Raw genomic sequence first — 21,021 nt, forward strand, 5'->3', positions numbered from 1 at the left:
TAGTTGGGAGGAGGTATCTACTGAGGTACCCCAAGGGTCTCTGCTGGGTTCTGTATTGTTTAACATAATTAATGCATTGGACATGCTGAGCAAATTTGTGGATGACACGAGGTTGAGTGGAGTTGCAGATACTCTGAAGAGTAGAGTGAAGACCAGAATGAAATAGACTAGAGAAATGGGTGAAATCGACTAGGTGAAATTCAACAAGTGCAAAGTCCTGCGCATGGGATGGAGTAATTGTGTGCACAAATGCAGACTGGGGATGACTGGCTAGGCTGCAGAACTGCAGAGAAGTACCTGGAGATTGCAGGGGGGGCGGAGGGGGAGGGACAGAACCTGAATATAACCCAACCATGTGCTCTTTTTGCAAACCCCCCCCCCCCCCCCCCAACAAACCCTAGACCATACTGGGTTGTATTAACAGGAGTGTCACTTACAAATCAAGGGAGGTGATTCTTCTGCTTTTCTTGTCACTGTTGAGGCCTCACCTGGAGTCCTGTGTCCAGTTTTGAGTCCCACACTTCAAGAACGATGTGGACAGATTGCAAAAAGTCCAGCAGAGATTTGCAGAAGTCATTAGAGGTTTAGGAAGCAAGATTTATGAGGAAAAGCTGAAAGAACTTGGGTGAGTTAGTGTGGAGAAGTGAAAAAATAAGAGATGATTTTATAAGTTCTCAAATACTTGGGTGGTTCTAACGAGGGTGGGGATAGCCTTTTTTCTGTGGCTGTAGGGGACAGGACAAGGAGTAATAGGCTCAAACTGCAGCAGAAGAAATTTTAAACTGAAGATTAGGAGGAACTTTCTGACTATGAGGGTTGGCCAAGCACTGGAACATGCTGCCTAGAGAATTTGTGAAATCTCTCTCCCTGGATTTTTTTCAGTAGCAGGTCAGACACACACTTGGCTGGAATGGTTTAATCAGAGCGGATGCTGCCTTAAGCAGGGGCCTGGATTAGATGACCTTGTGAGGTCCTTTTCAGCCCTGTTTTGCTATGATCACAATATGATTTTTGTAATATTTCTTTCCTGGAAACAGAATTTCTCAAGTTAATTGGAGATTTTCTATGGTTGAATGGGAGCAGGATCGTAGGATCAGAGAGTTGGAAGGACCCTAACAGGTCATCTAGTCCAACCCCCTACAGAGATGCTGAATTTGTATATTTTGATTTGTATCTTGATCTGAGATCCAGGTCTTCTTATGTAAGCTTTTGAGTATGTAGTAATGGAATTTCACAGCATAGATTATCATGGTAATTTTTTTTCTTAAAAGTAAATGATAAATGGATTAATCACGTTAATGTAAGTTTTGGTATAAAATGTTACGGTTTGATTTGAAACTAAGGTTCCTGCTACAGATTACACATATGGTGCAATTAACTGGTTAATTGTACAATAAATTTAGACTGATCATATGTGCAAAGTAATTATCACATGACAAAAATGACTATCTAGCTATAAAAAAAGACCTATGCAACTAACAAGTTGCTTGAAAATGTGTAACAACTCCATAGCTGGTTTCTGTCCAGCTTTAATTTGAATGTATAGTAGAACCCTAAGTTCAGAAAATACAAGAGCTCAGTGAAGTGGTGGAAGCAAATTCCAGCTGAAATTTGCACTACCTTTTAAACAGAACTATTCAAATGCCTAATTTTAGGCACTCTGATTGGAAACTTTAGGTCATGGTTTCTCATAGTAAGATTAATTCACTTGTCCTGACATAGATAAATTAAACTGTAGCGAACTCCAACAGGCAAATAATATAGATAGAATGGTTTTTCACACATGTACAAACCTTAAATTCTGAAATATGACATTCTCTACACTCTTGCTTACAGGCTTTTTGAAGATGCTGCTGACAAGCTAAATCTTATGGCACTGGGAGGCTTCCTTTACCAGCTCAAGAAAGCTTCTCAGTCCCAGCTCTTCCACTCTGTCACAGACACGGTTGATTACTCCTTAGCCATGCCAGGTAAATCTACTAAAGGCCGCTTAAGTACTCATACTTTTTATATGTTTTCTGTGTATCCTACAAAAGTTGTTCTTTCTTCGTTCTGCAGTAATATGCTCAGAAGAGACAGTTCAGTGGCAACAGAAAAATAGAGAGCTCTGTCTAGTAATACAGAGGAAATGTGGAGCTTTTCTCTCCCTCTGTGATATGGCATCAAGCATATCCTTAAACCTAAGTTGAAATGCTTCTGGCTTATATAGTATGAATAAGGATAAATATAAATTTTCTTTAAGATTCCAAATCAGTCACTAAATTCAGAGGTCAAATATAAGGACAACCTAGATAATGGTTATAGATGGCCGAGTGGATATAAATGTGCAGTACCTGACCATGAGCTATGAATTCGCTGTAGCAGACTTGGCAGCATCAACAGGGTGTAAGATAAAGCAAGAAGGGATATGTTCTTCAGGTTTCTCTTTCTCAGGGTGCCATATCTCTGTCTAAGGCATAAAAGCCTATGCAACAGGCTTTTGAAGCTCCCTTAGGGCTTCCAAAATATGGCAAAAAGGTCCAATCCAAAGGGAGGCTTAGTACTATGTTCAATTAATATTACATTAGACCCTCCCTTGAGTAGAACTCAGGCTTAGTGCTGTCCAGCTGCACTGTGGTGAATTTAATTCCTAGCAGAATATCCGTAATTCACGTGTTTTTTCCCACAGATGCTATTTTGTGAGTTTCTAATATAACACTCAAACTCTTTCTCTTCAGTTTTCTTGTACCTATTATCTTTCTGTACCTTGACAACATTTATGACTTGATGGACTCCTTGTGTGATTGTAGATGGTACTCAATCAACAATAGCTAGTTGTAAGCAGTGGCATGATTAAAATTAGCACTGTGCCCATGATTGCTTAAACAATTGTTATTGATTTTAAAACAGTACTTTTCCTAATTATGTGAGTTATGAAAGGTAAAAAGTATTGTCATGTTTTTTAAAAAGACGGTCTGAATGTCCTGAATGTTAGGAGGAGTGGAAGATGAAACTTGGCAATAGCATGGTTTTCCTATTGCTGCCATGTCAGGAAACCCATTAGCTGGGGAGAAAGAGGTTATGTTCTCAAATTCCCTTTTTTCAGGCTCTTCATCTTGATATAGATAATTACAAAGAGACAGAATAAAGAATCTGCAGTTTCATAGTTGTTAGGGGCTGGAAGAGCTCTTACAGATCATCAGGTCCAGCCCCCCTGCACTTGGGCAGGAAAGACTGTGTGGTTCATGTAAATGTCACCACAGTTTTCTGAAGTTGTCATCCTGTACTGATCTGGACAGCAAGCCTATCAAAACTGAATAACATTATTATTAATTTATAATTTTTATAACCGCCCCCCAGGTCTTTTGCCCCTTAAAAATCTACTTGAAGCTACTACAGTGTTTGAACTAATAATACACAAGATTTTCTAAACAATTTGCAGAGCTTCTGCAGTATAGCTTTCCCTTTTCTGTTCTTATGCTTTTTGCTAATACAGACTACTCTCCCGCTTGTATTTCTTTCTCAACTTGTCTTGGTAACATGAGCATGCACCGAATTTCATTTGATTTTTGACTGGATTCGAATTCTGGATTCAAATTTCAATCCAAACACCTACAGAAAAATCACTGCCATTGTTTAATTCCCGTTAATTATTGTAATCATATGTTCATGCTCATGTGCGTGTTCTTAATGCATCTCGTTTGTCTTGCAGGTGAAGTAAAGTCTACCCAAGACAGGAGAAGTGCACTCCACTTGTTCCGACTTGGGGACACCATGCTTAGGATTGTACGGAGTAAATCCCGCCCACTGCTCCACTTCATGCGCTGCTGGAGCATAGTGGCACCTCATCTGGTAGAGGTGAGAGAGAGGACAAGAAGCACCTTTTGGAACACACTGCTTTAAGATTATTAGAAAGGCACATTATTTAGATTCAGAAATGTTTGATATTTTAAAAGGATTGAATACAGACTCATAGGATGGAACAGGATAGCATTCAAAATGTCATTCTGTTATTCCTTATCAGCCAGCAAAATCTAGTCAGGAAATCTGGCCATTGTTCAGCCACTGGTAAGTGCATTACATCCATTGGGAAACAGGATTCTAGGGGCCAGCCATTAATCTGTTACAACCTGTAGAAATTGGTCTCACCTACAATAAGTATAAACTCCTCTCCTTATTGGCATCAAGCTAGATTAAATACTCACCCAGCCTTTTCCTTTGTAGACTAATTTGTTTTGTATTTTAATTGTTTGTTTTGAATGTATAAGGGGAAAAGCCCATTGCAACATGAACTGCTTCCTCCAACAGCAAATTTAGAAAACCCTTCAAAAATAATTAACTTGTATTCTCCTCTCCTGTTAGAAAGAAGCATGTTCAACTATAGACTCCCTGGTGGCTCAGATCCAGTAAATGGAGACCCAATGTGATATCAAAATGCATGGGTTCTAAGGAACCGTGCAACAAACTCAAAGATCTCTCTAGGAGAGACATGCATCACTCTGGCGTTCTACAAGTGTATTCACATCCTGAGTAGTGATGCAAAATTTAACAGTGCATTTCCTGTCATGTTTTCTGTCTCAACAACTCCATGCAGATCCTTGGATTTGTGTTTTTCATATAAGGAAAAACACAAATGCTCTTGAGTTTTGACTCTTCTGTGAATAAGGCAGGTGTTGTCGCACAGTTTCTCAAGAGTGTGATAAAGAATAATTGGTCTTACTACCTAAACTGAACCGTCTGTATTCTAGGTACTCCATTGACTCGAGTTCACTTACTGAGGAGTCTTAATGGACTACCGTTAAGTACAGTCAAAATGTTGCAGAATTATGATATGTAAAATTGCCTACATTTTGAAAATGATTAGTGTTTTTAAGATGTCTAGCTTGAGACTTCAGTGTGATCTGTGTTTTCCTGTGGCCCACCTATTTTCTGAATTTTTGGCCTCTTTAAGAAATCTCAATTGAGAGCTCTCCAAATCAGTTTTTCCTTTCATAGTAGGCCAGTCACTGTTTCCTTTGGTGAGCTTCAGCCTAGGTACAAGTGTCAGGGGAATGATCTGAATTTAGAGATGCCTGGATAGTCACCCATGGCCAGATCCTGTGCCAGTTATTAGGTGCATAAGTGTGATCCTGTTCCTCCTTGTAAGCACTTGAAAATCCATTAAGACATCTATTTTTTTAGAATGCTACTGTCTTGGTCTTAAAATCAAGTTATAAAAAGAACAGTGAGGAGGAAGAGGATCCACCCACCTTTAAGAACTAAGGTTTTAGATTCTCAAACAGGATGGAAAGGGATTGCATTTAGGTGGCTAAGTCCACTTAGCTACCTAAACAGCAGAGTAAGATCTGGCCCCAGTGTGGAGTAGTTTTCTATCCAGATTCATTCTTGCCCGGATTTTGGAAGAGCTATTGCAAAGTGAACATTAATCTCCTTCGGTTTTTGGTTTACTCTGCCCATAGTCAGTTTTGTACTACTGTAAGGAGCCAGCCACCCTTACCCAAGAGGCTTTCATACTTTAGTCTTTGAATGCCTGAGTACTAGAAAGTAAAACATTCTTTCTATAATGAGGTTGAAGAGAAATTGAGTATTTAGCATGTTGCCTATCCAAATTCAAGAAAAGAGTATAGAACATTGTAGCCTCTTTTTTTTTCTTTGCTTCAACTTTTATCATTAAACTCTGGCATATTGAGCGTCTCAAAGGCACCAGAAGTCAGCTGACTGTATAGTCACACAGTTTCATTCAAGCAGATATTTTGGTCTGTCTGTAGGGACCATCAGATTGCTGCTTCCACTTCTTCCAAAATTGTCTCATTGAAAAGTAAATTTTTGCTTACCCAGAGTGCTTTGTGTTCTGTTTCTCCCTGCAGGCTGCCTGCCATAAGGAGAGACACGTTTCTCGGAAGGCTGTGTCCTTTATCCATGACATCCTCACTGAGGTGCTGACGGACTGGAACGAGCCCCCTCATTTTCACTTTAATGAAGCACTATTCCGGCCCTTTGAGCATATCATGCAGCTGGAGCTGTGTGATGAGGACGTCCAGGACCAGGTAAGTCTATCCTGTCTGTGCCCTTCCTTCCATAAAACAAGGAGGGATAGAGCTCAGAAGTACACTTATAGCAGGTCAATTGGTCTTCCCTGTCATTCCTGGTTCCAGCATTGACAGACCCCCACCAAAGAATGGCAGTTAGGAAACGCAGACAGCTTGGAGCAGCTGCAATTGCGCCCTCCAGGGCCACACTCAGGTTTTCTGTCTGAGGAGAGTCCGAGAGTGGTGTTGGGAGAGACCAACATTCAGGTCTGCTTCAAGCCATCTGCTGCACCCCTTCTGGATCTGCCCCTGAGTAGGTGCATTATCTTGTCAGCAATGGACCCAGGGTCAGGAGGGAAACCGCTTAGTAACAACCAATCTGTCTGTCTACTTTTCTCTTACTGGGATTCAGAAAGATTCTTTCTATCAACCTAAACCACCAACACAAACTGTAGTTCAGTGGAGTTATGCATGAAATATGCTCTCTCCTTAAAAATAATCTGCACCATTAACATCCTTGTGAAGTATACTGCAGTTGAGTGTATTGTTGAGTGTTTTCATTCTTTTTTAGGACTTGCCTCAGTACATGGGCATATGGTTATACAGCAGATTACTTTTTTATTACTAAGTAAGGGATTTGGTCTAAAGTACACTTTGCATTTAAATGACTTCAGAGCAGGGTTAGTACATTGGCAGCTGAGAAGCACTGTAAGCAGTTGTTCATTGGACAATGCAGTCAGATCCTATAGAACTTATTGAAAAAAATGTTATTTGTCACTAACTTGTCCAGAGATGGAGAGAAATCCTGTAGAAATGCTGGCAGTGTTCTAATACATTCTATGGGGGCTTTTCATTCCATTCCTCAGTCTTTCCATATGTTGTATCCTATATTTGTTTTTTATTTAAAGTTCTCCCTGCTTTATCTGCAATAGGTGGTCACATCTATAGGGGAATTGGTGGAGATGTGTTCTACTCAGATCCAGTCAGGCTGGAGGCCCTTGTTCAGTGCCCTGGAAACAGTGCATAGTAGTAGCAAGTCAGAAGTGAAAGATTACCTTGTTGGAGAATATTCTATGGGTAAGGCCTTCCTACATTGCTTGTTTCAAATGCATCTTTGTTTCTTTATTACTACGGCCCAGAAGGGTTAATAATAAAAATACTTTGCTGCAGTAATCTACAACAGTGCTTCAGACCAGTTCACTACATGACTAGGTCGTGTCATTGCCCTTCTTTGGGACCTCCATGCAATATCTATTTTTATTAAGGAAGACATAAATATAGAACTCTAAACGCTTCATCCTCAAAATCCTTCCAGCACAAAGGGTAAGAAAGAAAAAGACCTTTAACCATGCTTTTCAGCAGGCTGCCCATGTCCCTTGGGAACCACTCATGCCTCTAGGACAGGGGTGGGCAAAATATGTCCCTTGGGCCAGATCTGACCCTCCAGGTGACTTTCATCCAGCCTGCAGGCACCCACCAATTAAGTGTACCCCACCCAGCCTACTTGCTTTGCTCCTACCCTCATGCGCAGGGATCCTGGTTTTCTCTGATTTAAAAAAATCCCCAATTTTCAGTTTATAAAAAAGAACCCAAACCCACATTTTTCCATGATTAAAATGAAACCGCACTATATGTATAGATTGGGAATTTTTTTTAAATTGGGGATTTTTTTAAATTGGAGAGAACCAGGATCCCTGCTCATGCGCGGGAAGGCCCCAGCCAGCCTCTGATTGGGGTTGCTGCTGACACTGCTGCAGCCGCTGGGGAACCTGCTCAGCTTCCCCCAGCCTCTAGCATCTCCTCCTCGTGACCCTGCTGCGGCGCTCACTCCAGGCAGCAGGTAGGAAAGCTGCAGCTGGGCAGGAACGCAGAGCCTGGGGCCCTCACCCAGCCAAGCAGCAGGAGCACAGAGCTCAGGTGGGCAGGGTGTGGGTGTGAGCAGGTGTGGAGGGCGGGGATTAGGGAACCCCCTAGACAGCTCCTCCATGGTGCGTAGCTCCTAACACCAGCAGCAGCAAGTCTTTGGGGTGCTTATGGTCTACATGGGTGCAGTCACACAGCTGTGCACAGCTCCAGCCAGTTCCAGGAACTGCATGTGGCAGAAAGGAGCGGAGCCAGGCCAGCCCACCTCTCACACGGTGCTCACATGCAGCTCCTGAGACTCGCACACCTCTGTAGGGAAGCCCCATGCAATGGAGCCAGCAGCCTGCCCCTGCTCCCTGCTGCCATGTGCAGCTCCTGGGACTTCGCCGGAAGTGGCAGGGAGACCTGCTCCCTGCTTCCCAGCAGAGTCATAGGAGCTGCATGTGGTGGGAGGGAGCAGGGAAGGCAACCAGCTTCATGTCATGGAGCTTCCCCGCTGTGGCGCACGAGTCCCAGGAACTGCACACGAGTCCTGCATGAGAGAAGCAGCGGTTCCCCACAGCCCTCCACCCTTCCTCACACACCCACGCCCCGCAACATGCCTTACACCCCCCCACACACATATAGTCATATCCCCTCACAATCCCCACACACCCCACCATACACATACACACACCTGGAACCACACCCCACACAGAATATACAAGAGTAAGACTTGCCCAGAATATGAAACTGGTACTCCTATAGGTAGGGTTCTCCAGACTTTGCACCAGAAGTGTGTGGCATGGCAGCTTCTTTAATCCTGGAGTTCCCCCATGCATCCCCCCTGCCTCTGATTTGTGGAGGGGCCTTGCTACTTGCTGCCCTCACCTGATGGCTGTGAAGTGAAAACTGCAGTTTTAAATATGCTGCAGTTTTCACCTCCTGGCCTTTAGGCTCAGGCAGCGAGCAACTGTCAACTGTGTCTCTCCCCCAATCAACTGGGGGGAGTATGCAGTGGAAACTCCAATATTAAAGAAGCCCCCATGCTGCACGCTTCTGCTGCAAATTCTGAAGATCCCTACCAATAAGTGATGGATAGTTTGCAATAGTAATACAGGCAATGGCTGGGCAAGTTTTTTCCAATGTAACACATTTGATTCTGATCTGTACCCATGGGTGGATCTGCGATTTTGAAAATGGGAGGTGAGGATGGTGTGGTTCATCATCACATACATTTTTTTTCTCCAGGGAAAAGGAAACTAGAAGCTTTACTAATATGCTAGGGACCAAGGGCTATATTATTCAGTTCAAGATTGAAGCAAAAACAAATATAACTTATTTGGAATGTGCATTAATTAATATTGTATACTATGTATAAAAAAACACAACAAACTGGGCAAAAATAATCAAAAGATGTTTCATAGATTTCATAGACATTAGGGCTGGAAGGGACCTCGGAAGATCATCGAGTCCAGCCCCCTGCCCAAAGGGCAGGAAGTCAGCTGGGGTCATAGGATCCCAGCAAGATGAGCATCCAGTTTCATCTTGAAGGTGTTCAATGAAGGCGCTTGAACCACCTCCGGTGGCAGGCCGTTGCAGACCTTGAGGGCTCGGACAGTAAAGAAATTCTTCCTTATGTCCAGCCTGAAACGATCTTGTAGTAGTTTGTGACCATTTGACCTCGTCATCCCTTGGGGCGCTCTGGTGACCAAACGTTCCCCCAGATACTGGTGGTCACCCCTGATAAACTTGTAGGTGGCCATCAGATCACCCCTGAGCCTGCGCTTTTCCAGGCTAAAGAGCCCCAGGGCTCTCAGCCTGTCATCGTAGGGTCTGCTTCCCTGACCTCTGATCATGCACGTGGGTCTTCTGTGGACTCTCTCAAGCTTCTCCACATCCTTTTTGAATTGTGGAGCCCAAAACTGGACACAGTACTCCAGCTGCGGCCTCACTAAGGCCGAATATAAGGGGAGAATGACGTCCCGGGATTTGCTTGAGAAGCATCTATGGATGCAAGCCAGCATTTTGGTCGCTTTACTAGCCGCAGCATCGCACTGCAGGCTCATGTTCATCTTGTGGTCAATGATGACCCCCAAGTCTCTTTCTTGCATAGTGCTAGCCAACATAGCACTGCCGAGCCTTTAAGGATGCTGCGGGTTTTTCTTCCCAAGGTGGAGAACCTTGCATTTATCGGTGTTGAACACCATCAGATCCTCGTCCGCCCACTGGCTGAGCCTGTCCAGGTCAGCCTGGATCACCCACCTGTCTTCTGGCGTGGATGCTTTGCCCCAAAGTTTGGTGTCATCGGCGAACTTGGCCAGTCTGCTTCTGACTCCAGTGTCCACATCATTAATGAAGATGTTGAACAGTATGGGTCCAAGGACAGAGCCTTGGGGGACCCCACTGGTCACAGGACACCACGATGAGTGACTTCCATCAATTACTACCCTCTGGGTCCGACCCCGGAGCCAGTTTTCCAGCCAGTGGATCGTGGAGGACCCAAGGCGACAATTGGCCAGTTTCTCCAAGAGGCGATCATGGGACACCAGATTGAAGGCTTTTTTGAAGTCAAGATATATGACATCAATCTCTTCTCCTTTGTCCAGGTGATAGGTCACCTGGTCGTAGAAGGAAATGAGATTGGTCAAGCAAGACCTACCCGCAACAAACCTGTGCTGGCTATCCCTTAAGATGTTGGCGTCGGCCAGTCCATTAAGGATGGCCTCTTTAATAAACTTTTCTAAGATCTTCCCTGGGATAGAAGGCAGGCTGATGGGCCTATAGTTAGCTGGATCCACTTTCCTCCCTTTCTTGAAGATAGGCACCACATTGGCCTTCTTCCAGTCTTCAGGCACTATACCAGAGCGCCAAGAGTTTTCAAAGATCCATGCTAGAGGCTGGGCTATGATGCTCGCCAGCTCCTTGAGTACCCTGGGGTGAAGATTGTCAGGGCCAGCTGACTTGAAGGTATCCAGCTTCTCAAGATGTTCTTTCACGAAGTCAGCATCAGTGGAGGGCAGGGGATCACCCTCACCCGGACTTCCCGGCCCTGTAGCTGGCATGGGCATCCCACGGGGCTGATGAAAGACTGACGCAAAGTACCTATTTAATAGGTTGGCTTTTTCCTGGGCGTCAGTTGTCAGTTGCCCCATCTGTTTCAGCAGGGGTCCAATGTTGCCCCTGCTTTTCCTCCGGCTCCCCACATATCTGAAAAAGGACTTTTTATTGTCCTTGATGCTCAAAGCTAGCTGGAGTTCAGTTGCAGCCTTGGCTTTCCTGGTCTGCTCCCTACAGGACCGGACCAGTGCAGAATAATCCTCCTTGGAGGTGACTCCCATCCTCCATCCTTTGTAGGCCTTTCTTTTTAGCCTCAGGAGGTCTGCTAGGTCCCTGGAGAGCCAGGGGGGCTGCTGTGCCCTCTTGCTGCCTTTCCTCCGAGATGGAATAGACTTAGTTTGTGCATGGAGGATCGCTTCCTTGAGGAGCAACCACTCTTCTTGAACTCCCCTCTCCCTGTGGTCACGGTCACTTAGGGCCTCACTGACAAGCCTCCTGAGCTTGTCAAAGTCAGCTTTCCTGAAGTCAGGAAAGATGTTGTTCTTTTAGTCTTGCTGTCATTAAAATCTGCACCTCTTTCAGATTCATTAAACAAAATCAGACATCTTGATAGTGCATCCAGTGCTTCTCTAAAAGTTTGTCCCACGTGAGTTAGTCCACCCCAGTTACTGTTTTCCACACCTCAGTTAATGTCTTTAGCTCAAGTTAAAACCAGTGATCAGGGCTGTGAATCAGGAGTTGTGTTACTAGGAGAAACTAGTTGACAGCAAAATTGCAGAAGAAAGGTTTACTTAATTAGTGGAACATCATCAACAACATTTAAAAAGGTTGTTAACGCCTATAAAATGAAGAGTTGTGGAGGAATCAAGTAGATTCTAATAAGCCACGTAGTCAAGTGACTCCCTCACTGCTGCCTGAACAAAAATTCTGCTGCCACTCTCAAGCAGTTGGTTTTAAGTTTTGGGCAGACCAGGTATCAAAGGAGGGTAACAACTATACCACTGCACACTCCCTGGATCCACCCTTGTCTGTGACAATCATGTTATAATGATCTCAGATTTCTTTGAGGAGACTAAATGAATTTGTGTAATGTAGAAAAATGTTTGTTAATCCACACTCTTCTCAAACTGGGAGGTATTTAAAAATGTTTTAAACCATCTTATAAAGAGGTGTTCTGTGCCTCCTGGAATCATCAGATCCATTATAAGAAAGTCAAGCTTTTCGGCATGACAGCCACCATTTTTGTCTCACAAAACAAGGGCTGAATTGGGAATCTCCTAGTAAAATAAAGAGTTGCTCCAGCAAAGGCTAGAGTCACGCTCACCAGCTGAGCTATAATTAGGGCCCAGTTGAAATCACAATTTTGACATTTTTCCTAAAAATCACAAAATTAAGTTATTTTCACAAAAAATGCGATCTGCAAAGAAATGGCAGGATGTGCCCTCTTGCAGGGAGTTCCTCAGCAAGTGGCTATATCATGGTATTTCATTGAAACAAGATGACTGCTGTAGGCTGTGGAAAGCATTCCCCACCCAGCAGCAAAAGCCTAGCAGCCCAGGGGAGTGTGGAAGGGCTCACAAAAGGGACATGGGGAGGAGAGATCTTGAGGATGGGTACAGGAGTGACTGTTTGCTCCTCCAGGCAGAAAAACTGAGGCACAGGGGGTTGGGAGCACCTGGGGGCTGCCTTTGCAGATGGCCCTGGCACCAGTCTTGGAAGGGGCTGGTTGCTCTTCTGGGTTGGAAAACTGAGGTACTAGGGTTTGGGGGCAGAGGGAGAAAACGTGTGTGGAGGAACAAACAGCCCCGCCCCTACCCAGTGCCATGGCCATCTGCCAAGGCAGCCCCCAGGTGCTCCCAAACCTCCCATGTGATGAGGTCGTCATCATCAGTGCTGATTGGCTGACACTGAGCTTGGCATCAGACTTGCTGTCAATTGGTTGGGATCCCAGCAGAGCCGAGTGGCATTTTTGAAAAGGGAATTTCTTCTCTGCTTGTCAGAAACAACGCAGGGCAGATGGCCGCTACTGCTGTTCCTGCCTTTTCTGGTGAAGCGGGAGGGAGGGGGCATGGGCATTCAGCAGCGATCAGGAGCAAGGCCTCTGCTGTTGCAAATACACCTGGCCCTAAACCTGCCCCTCAGCCAATCAGGGCAGGGCCCACAATCTGGGCACAAATATGGAGCCCCTGCCACGATCAGGCCACGATATTAGGAAGCTGAGCCCACTATTTAAACCAGGCCCTAGCTATAACTTGCTTGCATCCTCTGCAGAGGGGAGCCTGTAATGCGCTCAAGAAGGATGCATAAAGCACCTTCAGGGAAAAGGAGAGACTGTATGTCACATCATTTGTGTCTCAAACAGACAGTTGCCTAACCATAAGGCAAGAGCTCTTGTTGACTCAGATGAATTAGAATAATAAGAAAACATAGGGAACTACAACCCCGAACTTATGGGGAAAAAGAAATAAATGACCTTCACACCTGGCTGTTCCTTTAGGGAAGCGTCAGGCACCTGTCTTTGATGTCTTTGAAGCATTTCTCAACACAGACAACATCCAGGTCTTTGCCAATGCCGCCACGAGTTACATTATGTGCCTTATGAAGTTTGTTAAAGGACTGGGTAAGTAGTATTTTCCTTTTTTTTTTTTTTATTCCTTGCAATGTCTCAGCATTGATGCTTTTTATCTGGAAGAAAAGAATTTGGTGTATAATGAGGTGCAGCGTATGCATGGGGAGAAGTTTGTTAGATGTTTAACCCAGGGTCTAAATGCAACAGAGAATTATAGCAAAAATACTTTTGATGCTGTCAAGTCTTAAGTTGTCTTCCTGCAAGAAAAGTGCAGCCATTTTCTTTAAAAGTTTGTTTCATTTATCTAATTTTCACTGTGACCTACCATATCCATGTTACAGAATTCTACCATAACATTCCAGAATTCTGCAACAATAATATTGAATACTGGTTTGTTTTTTACTGTTACAGAGAATGCTGTAGTATTTTTTCATGAGGGTAAGTTTATATTCAGCAATCAAAACCACATTTCTTCTTCCTACCCTTTCTTACCTCACTCTCAGTAGTATTTGGCACACAGCTTGCCAAAACCTACTGGAAACCTCAGTAAGAACATGAGCATCGCAGGTAATAACAATCTGTCAGCAAAATTAACTTTTCCTTTCTGCTAGTGAGGGTGGAATAGATGGGAGAGAAAATAAATCATTTAGGTCAAGGTGACCCTGTGCTGAAAATGTACAGCTTGGAGAAACATCAGAAGGCCAATGCTGTTGGGTTGTTCCGTCTTCTTATTCACAGTTCTCTGCTTGCTTTGATCGTTAGAATTTCTGACACTTTTCTTGAAACCTAGAATTGATCTACTCAGTACTAATATAACTAGCAAAATGCATATAGAAGCTGGAGTGGGGCCTTCTTTGCTTTCTTAAAATCAATCTTTAATTTATAAATGGGACTACTTAATGGCTGATCCTACCCCCCCCATAGTCAGTGAGACCTCTGCCTCTATCTCTCATTTCAGTGGGTGCAGGATCAAGACCTTGCTGGGGGGAAATGGAGAGGAATTTAATTAGTTGCTACTTTACAGACAATATTAAAATTGCCTGCCAGAAGCCAGTGAGGAAACTATTAATTCTTTTTTTTGATGGTTTGAAAAAAAAAATAATTTCTCTTTGTTGAGATGAATGTCAAAGGGAAAAGATCTGGTATATGAAGCTCAGATTCAATAAACAAAGATTTTTCATAAATAGTTTATAACAGGTGTTTAAAGGATCAGTAGATATGCTATAAGCATGTTATAGACACAGTACATTTTATACATGGTAATAAGAATTTTACTCTAACATGTAACAAATGGATATAAGCTGGGATTCTAAGAAATAAAATCAGCTGCTTATAAAATCAGCTGCTTATTAAAGCATGTATCAATTATTCACACTTTATAAATATAGCCTCAATAAAGATGAGGCCAGTGCTGTTGTACTTTTAGATGCGCAAGGTATTGATAAACTCCTTGGGTCAATATACAATCCATCTGTGGATTGTGCAGTCAGTAACACATAAGCCAGACTGCAATTTACTTGTATTATTTCTAATGCCATGTTTCTGTTTATCATCCTTTTGCTCTCTTCACCCTGCCCTCCTTAATCCTAGGGGAAGTAGACTGTAAAGAGATTGGCGATTGCATGCCAGGATCAGGATCCATGTCTACAGACTTGTGCCTTCCTGCTCTTGATTACCTCAGGAGATGTTCTCAGGTATAGAAACCACCTCCAAGCTTGTTAATACACAACAATCATTAGAAATGCTTGCATGTATGTTGCATGCAAATGCTTGCATGCTTGCAGTCCTAGACAATAGGCCTGTGTGAATAAGGAAGTATTCAATTCGGATTTGGAGATTCAGATCACTGTCCTGAATCGATTCAGCTGAATCAGCACGGAAAGATTCAGCACTGATTTGGAGAGATTCGGCGATTCGGCTGTGCTTGCCTGTCCCTGGGTGAGGAGAGCTGTGGGAGAAGCCCCCATGGCTACCCTGCCCAGCCCCACAGCTCACCCAGTCCCCTGTCTAGTCCTGACGCTTAAAAAAAAAGTCCCGCACTCGCAGGCTGCAGGAGTGGCGATTGAGGCCTCTGGGTGCTTGTGGCAGAGCTCCCCAGTGCAGCAGGGCAGTGGGGGGCAGCAGGGATCGCTTCCCCTCCCACCTTCTGGCACCCATGTGGCAGCTGCCCCATGGTGTGGGTACAGTGCGCTGTCTGGGAGCTGGGGCACGGAACCAGGGGCTCCGGCTGACAGGTGGAGCCACCCCAGCTCCCATACAGCACACAGCATCCGACCAAGACATGCTGTACACGTGCCATGGGACACCTGCCACATGGGCACTGGGCTGGGCAGGGGATGGGGATGAGGCTGGGCAAGGCAGACATGGGGGCTTCTCCTGTGGCTCCTCTGACTGTGTCTGCCTCTACCCTGGCGGAGGGGGAGCCACGGGGTCTCTGCCCTGCGGCCATTTGCCCAGCCGACACTGGGGGGCATAATGCAGGTGCGGCTCACTCAGATGGTTTGAATAGATTCAGAGCTTTTACTTGATCTCCTGATTCGATTCGGATTTGGAGATACGGTCCCCAAATCGGGCCAAATCTCCGAATCAAATCAGCTACCAAAGCTTCACACAGCCCTGCTAGACAACCTTCTGACAACATCTGGCATTGTTACTGATGAACTCAATAGTCAGCTCTCTGATGATGCATCTCACTCTCTAGGACAATTGAGGATATGGTACACTCAGATCTGAAGACAGTAGGAAAAATGTAAGGTCATTTTCTAGAAATCATCAAGATGTTCTCTAGGGTACACTGATACTAACCTAGTCTTATGCCAGTGACTGTTGCAGCAGTGCTGGGCTTTTGGGGAGTGGAGGAATTGCAAAGAGGAAAAAAATTAGTGAGAGCATAGCTGAACCCAGATGTAGAATTCTAAGTGTTCCACAGTTCAGCGTGTTTTGTAGAAAACTCATGTTCAAAGCTGGGGCCTTGTTTTGTTTGTGCTTTAATATTAATGTTATTTATATTAGTCATACTTGAGGTTCCTAATTCAGAAATAGATCAAAATGTGCTACAGACTGTACAAATACATAGCAAAATAAGCTTCTGTGACCAAAAATATTGAAGTCTAAAGTACAAGATAAGTGACAGTAATAGGCAGATTCAGCCAACAGATGGGAGCGGGGAATGGGTACAAGAAAACAATGCAATTATATTTATCAGCGTAGCAAGAAACAGTCAGGGCATACCTTAATAACTCACCATTCTTAATATTCTTTGTGACAGCATTAAGCATTAGGTGCTTAACAATATCTGCTGCAGATCACGTTTTCTCCCCATTTCCTAATCATAAAGAGGGGGAATAATTGTGTGTATGAAAGACTGGGCAGTGCCTCTTCCTCTGTTCCCCTGAAATGCATTTAATTAAATCTTTTAAAGGAAGCATTACAGCATGTAAGTTGCAGATATTAGCATTATGAAAAAAAAGATAATTATGAAAAAAAAGATAATAGAAGAGAAATGGCTATAGAAGCAAAGTACAGGATTCCTTTGTGTTCAATTTGAAATGTCCTGTATTCAAGCAATATCTTGCTGTAAATAGTCTTGTATGAGTCAGAGGAACTGCTTGCAAATTTAAAAAATACTCAGTGGGAGTAAAGGTGAAAAAATCAAGACCTTAGATGGTGCTTTGTTTTAAATACTATTTGCATTAGGTTTCAATAATAAAGATGTTGAAGGAAACTCAATATTATTGCCCTAAACTATGCGGAGCCCCCATTACAGAATATAGTTGCAAAGACTGAAATGTCAGTGATTCTCTACATTGCTATAGCATATTTAATCCTGAGCCATTGATACCGTTGCATTATTGTTCATACAGGATGGTGGCAGTGGTAGTCATTTTGATTCCGTTAGGTCATACAGTAGCAGCCACCTTCCCAAGAAGTATCCAAAAGCTTGTCCATGTCCCTCCCAACTATGTAGCTGGTTCAATGAAATTCCCCAAACCCTTGCCTCTCGTATCTGGTTAGGCATTTTAAGAGGTCCAAAAGTATGGAGTCCCAGGCTTCAAAACATAAAAGTGTTACTTCTTGCCTAGTGATTGGTTAAGTAATCCTGTAGTGCTCCTGTATGTGTGTAGCATCTTGACAAATCAGTGCATAGGTTTTTTTCAAAAGTAACCATCTTTTCCTGGACTGGTGATCAGAAGGAAAATAAAATCCCTAAAATACTCTTCAGGTAGATTACTGATATATATTCAGTGCTTCACATCTTCAAGGTATTCAGTATACAACTAAAAGTACACCTTGGGCACTCAGGTTAGATTAGTATCATTATTAACATTTCACAGGTGGGAAAACTGGTACAGATAGTTTAAGTCACTTGCTCAAGGTCAGGCAACAAATTAGCAATGGATGAAAGAACTCTTGACCCCTAATTCTGTCCACTAAACCATCCTGCTACTAGAGTGATAACATCATGCTGTACTCCATCTCTATATTACTGTATTTACTTGAATACAAGATGAGAAAAGCCCCATGTCTTATAATCACATACAAGGAAACCTCATTAAATATGCTGTCTATCATTAATCTGCTGCTAAAAGAAGCATGTGCTCAGTAATGGAAACCAACTAATGAAGCTGATTAACTAGGCCAGTAAGACACTTGGCCCATATAGGGCAAGGATACTGATAGGAACTTTTTTTTGTGTGTGCCAGGGGAAAAAAAAAAGGGCAATTGCTCCTTCAGCAGGGAATAAGCACCAAGCCTGGAAGTACTACAGTACCAGGCCAACACTCAGAGAAGCCTGAGCAAGTCCTGACAACCTTCCCTGGTACTAAAAATGCTGATGGAAACCTACCACTTTTTTTTTTTTTTTAATTTTGTGTCTCGGGCCAAATCAGTTCTGAATTTTATCAACTGAGCAAAGCTCAATTGTTCAATTCTATGTAGAGCTACCACTGGCAAATATCCTACCTCCCAGACTCTTCACTGGGGCTTCAGTGGAGCCCACTTCTCTGGGGCTTCAGATACTCCCAACTCCATGGCAAGCATCCTACATGCAAACCCAAGCCTGGAGGCATTAGAGTTCACATGCCCCCTAATATCACTTGCCCCTAGTAAAAATGCTGAATGAGCAAGCTAGGGGGAAAGCCCAAGAGCAATCCCTCAACACCATAATTTATGTAACTGAGATAAGTGCAGCCCATCTGAATAAGATACATGATAGTACTCATTGCACTTGTACCCCCTCAGTGCTGACTCTTTTTCAAGTCACGGTGAGCCACTACATTGAATACATTTCGGCTTCCTCTTCACTCCCACAGCTGAGCACTTTTTCTATTTCCAATTATTCCTTTTTCTTCACCTGCCTTAAATATCTGAAAAATGTTACCAAACAGGGCCCTGACCAGTTCACCCAGAATCCCTCTGTCACCCCCTCTCTCAGCCTGGCACATATGATTCGTGTGGCTGAGCCTTCAATGAGGTGATGCCGAATTGAGTTGTTCTGCACCTCATCTGCATATACACTTTTGGAGAATCCCAGGACTTGTCACAAGAATACCTGGTTCCAGTTATGGGTGAGGGGTTAATTAACGTGGATCCTGGAGTACACACACATACTGAGCGGTGCTAAGCTTTGGGGCCACTGTGGCTTGAAATGCTGTTGACTCTGGTGGCAGTGAACTATACAGTAAATCATGAGCCTTTTATCTTTTGACTAATGTCATGCATAGTTTATACTATATAGAAGTAGGTACAAAAGTGCTACTTAAAAGCATTTGAATGGGGTACCTGTGTTAAAACTTGCACTGGTTTCCAAAAAAGGTAAAATGAATCAATTCTGAATGAACTAAGTCTATGGGTACCTGTAGTAATTTGTCTATATGATACATTGTGTTCATTTCAAGGTCAGTGCTTTCAAATTTACCCTTACCTTTGTGTGCCCAGGGAGAGCAGGGTCCAACAGTGAGGAGGGGGGAAAGGGCCTGCAGGTGGAAGAAGATGGGAGGGGCAAAGGGAAAGAGGGCTACTTGATCCCCCAGATCTATTTTCCTTGCTGTAACAGTGGTAGGGGGGGATAAATTCATGGCAAACCTCCCATAATTAGATTCTCTACCAAGAAAATTATAATAAATGTATACATTTTCCATATATAGAATTAAGTATCTTATATACAGGGTTATCTTATATTCAAGCAAATATGGCACTGTTATTCTAATATTTATCTGTGTATGATGTGCTATCACTTTTCCATATTATTTTTCTATTTCAGTTGCTAGCCAAAATCTATAAAATGCCCTTGAAGCCAATTTTCCTCAGTGGCCGGCTTGCTAACTTGCCCCGAAGGGTCCAGGAGCGATCAGCCAGCAGCGAGGATGGCACGGAGTGTGTCATTTCTGACTTTGATGATGACACTGGTACATATTGATCAATATAGAGGTGTTGTGCAAGTGTGGGGAGATAAAGGACTTTATCAGCAGCTATTGTCATATGTAGTTGTGAGTTTTGTTGACTGCTGCAAATGGTTTAGAAAAGCATTCCAAAAAGATTTATTGTCTTGTGTCTGTCATTTGCGTAATCACATATGCTAGAAATTAGGCTTCATTGTAGGGTTTCCTCTCCTAGTGAGGAGAAAAAACACTTCACTAAACTTAACAATATACATTTCAGCTCCATTACACTCAGCCATGCACTGCATACAGCTTTCTGAAATCTTTTCAGCACCCAGTAACGCCCCATGTTAGACAGGCAGGTAAATGCAACTCGTGTTATAGACAAAACTTCAGTGTTCTCAGTTAGAAGCTGGATTTTCTTTTCCCCAGAGAAAAAGATTCACTTTGGAATAGCCAATAGCCCACAAGTTAAGGCATTTATGTAGGATTTAGAAGCCCCAGGTTCAAGTTCCTGTTCCAGATCAGGCTTGAGAGTTGAACTTAAGGCTTCCACATCCCCACAGCAGTGTAGCTGCTAGGTGTACTGGGGATGGGGGCAGCTGTGTCTGTGGCTCACTCTCTATCTTGCTCTGTCATTTTAAGAAGAAATTCTATCCTGGATCTGAGAAATATATTCCTGACTGAAGATTCATTAAGACTGGGAAGACTAGGTCCACTGATCACAAACTCTTGGAAGACCGTTTTAGGTTGGACATAAGGAAACATTTCTTTATTGTCCAAGTCCCCAGGGCCTGGAATAAGCTCCCCCCAGAGGTGGTGCAGGCACCTACCCTGGATTCCTTTAAGAAACACTTGGATGTCTATCTTGCTAGGTTCATTTGACCCCTGTTAACTGCCTGCCCCTTGGGCAGGGGGCTGGACCCAGTGATCTTGCAAGGTCCCTTCCAGCCCTAATGTCTATGAAATCTATGATAAATTTCCATGACAAGTTCCAGCAACTTGAGGTTTTGCTATGGTAATAGATTGTAGAGAACAATTTGATGACAAGTTCTCTCCATTTTTAATTAACTATCCTAAACAATACCAAGGACATACTTTTTCTAGTAGAGCTGAGTGTGTAGGGGGCCACTCTCTGCACTTGTATAGCCCAGATCATCAG

The 21,021-nt window shown here is 43.5% G+C and overlaps 1 protein-coding gene across 4 annotated transcripts in view; it reads left to right on the forward strand.

The window, feature by feature from the left end:
- Positions 1-21,021, forward strand: part of ARFGEF3 (ARFGEF family member 3) — a 152,723-nt gene that overhangs the window by 109,270 nt on the left and 22,432 nt on the right. For 2 of the 4 annotated variants that reach the window (XM_059713482.1, XM_059713484.1), the window contains exons 20-27: positions 1,837-1,970; positions 3,692-3,837; positions 5,847-6,026; positions 6,941-7,085; positions 13,408-13,530; positions 13,891-13,917; positions 15,070-15,173; positions 19,742-19,886. In XM_059713482.1, the coding sequence (XP_059569465.1) occupies positions 1,837-1,970; positions 3,692-3,837; positions 5,847-6,026; positions 6,941-7,085; positions 13,408-13,530; positions 13,891-13,917; positions 15,070-15,173; positions 19,742-19,886 (1,004 nt within the window). The remainder of the gene's footprint in view (positions 1-1,836; positions 1,971-3,691; positions 3,838-5,846; positions 6,027-6,940; positions 7,086-13,407; positions 13,531-13,890; positions 13,918-15,069; positions 15,174-19,741; positions 19,887-21,021) is intronic. The other 2 variants (XM_059713486.1, XM_019479549.2) reach the window with 1 other exon arrangement.

The sequence above is a fragment of the Alligator mississippiensis genome, chromosome 1, assembly GCF_030867095.1.
Source record: "Alligator mississippiensis isolate rAllMis1 chromosome 1, rAllMis1, whole genome shotgun sequence".
Classification (NCBI taxonomy): Eukaryota; Metazoa; Chordata; order Crocodylia; family Alligatoridae; genus Alligator; species Alligator mississippiensis.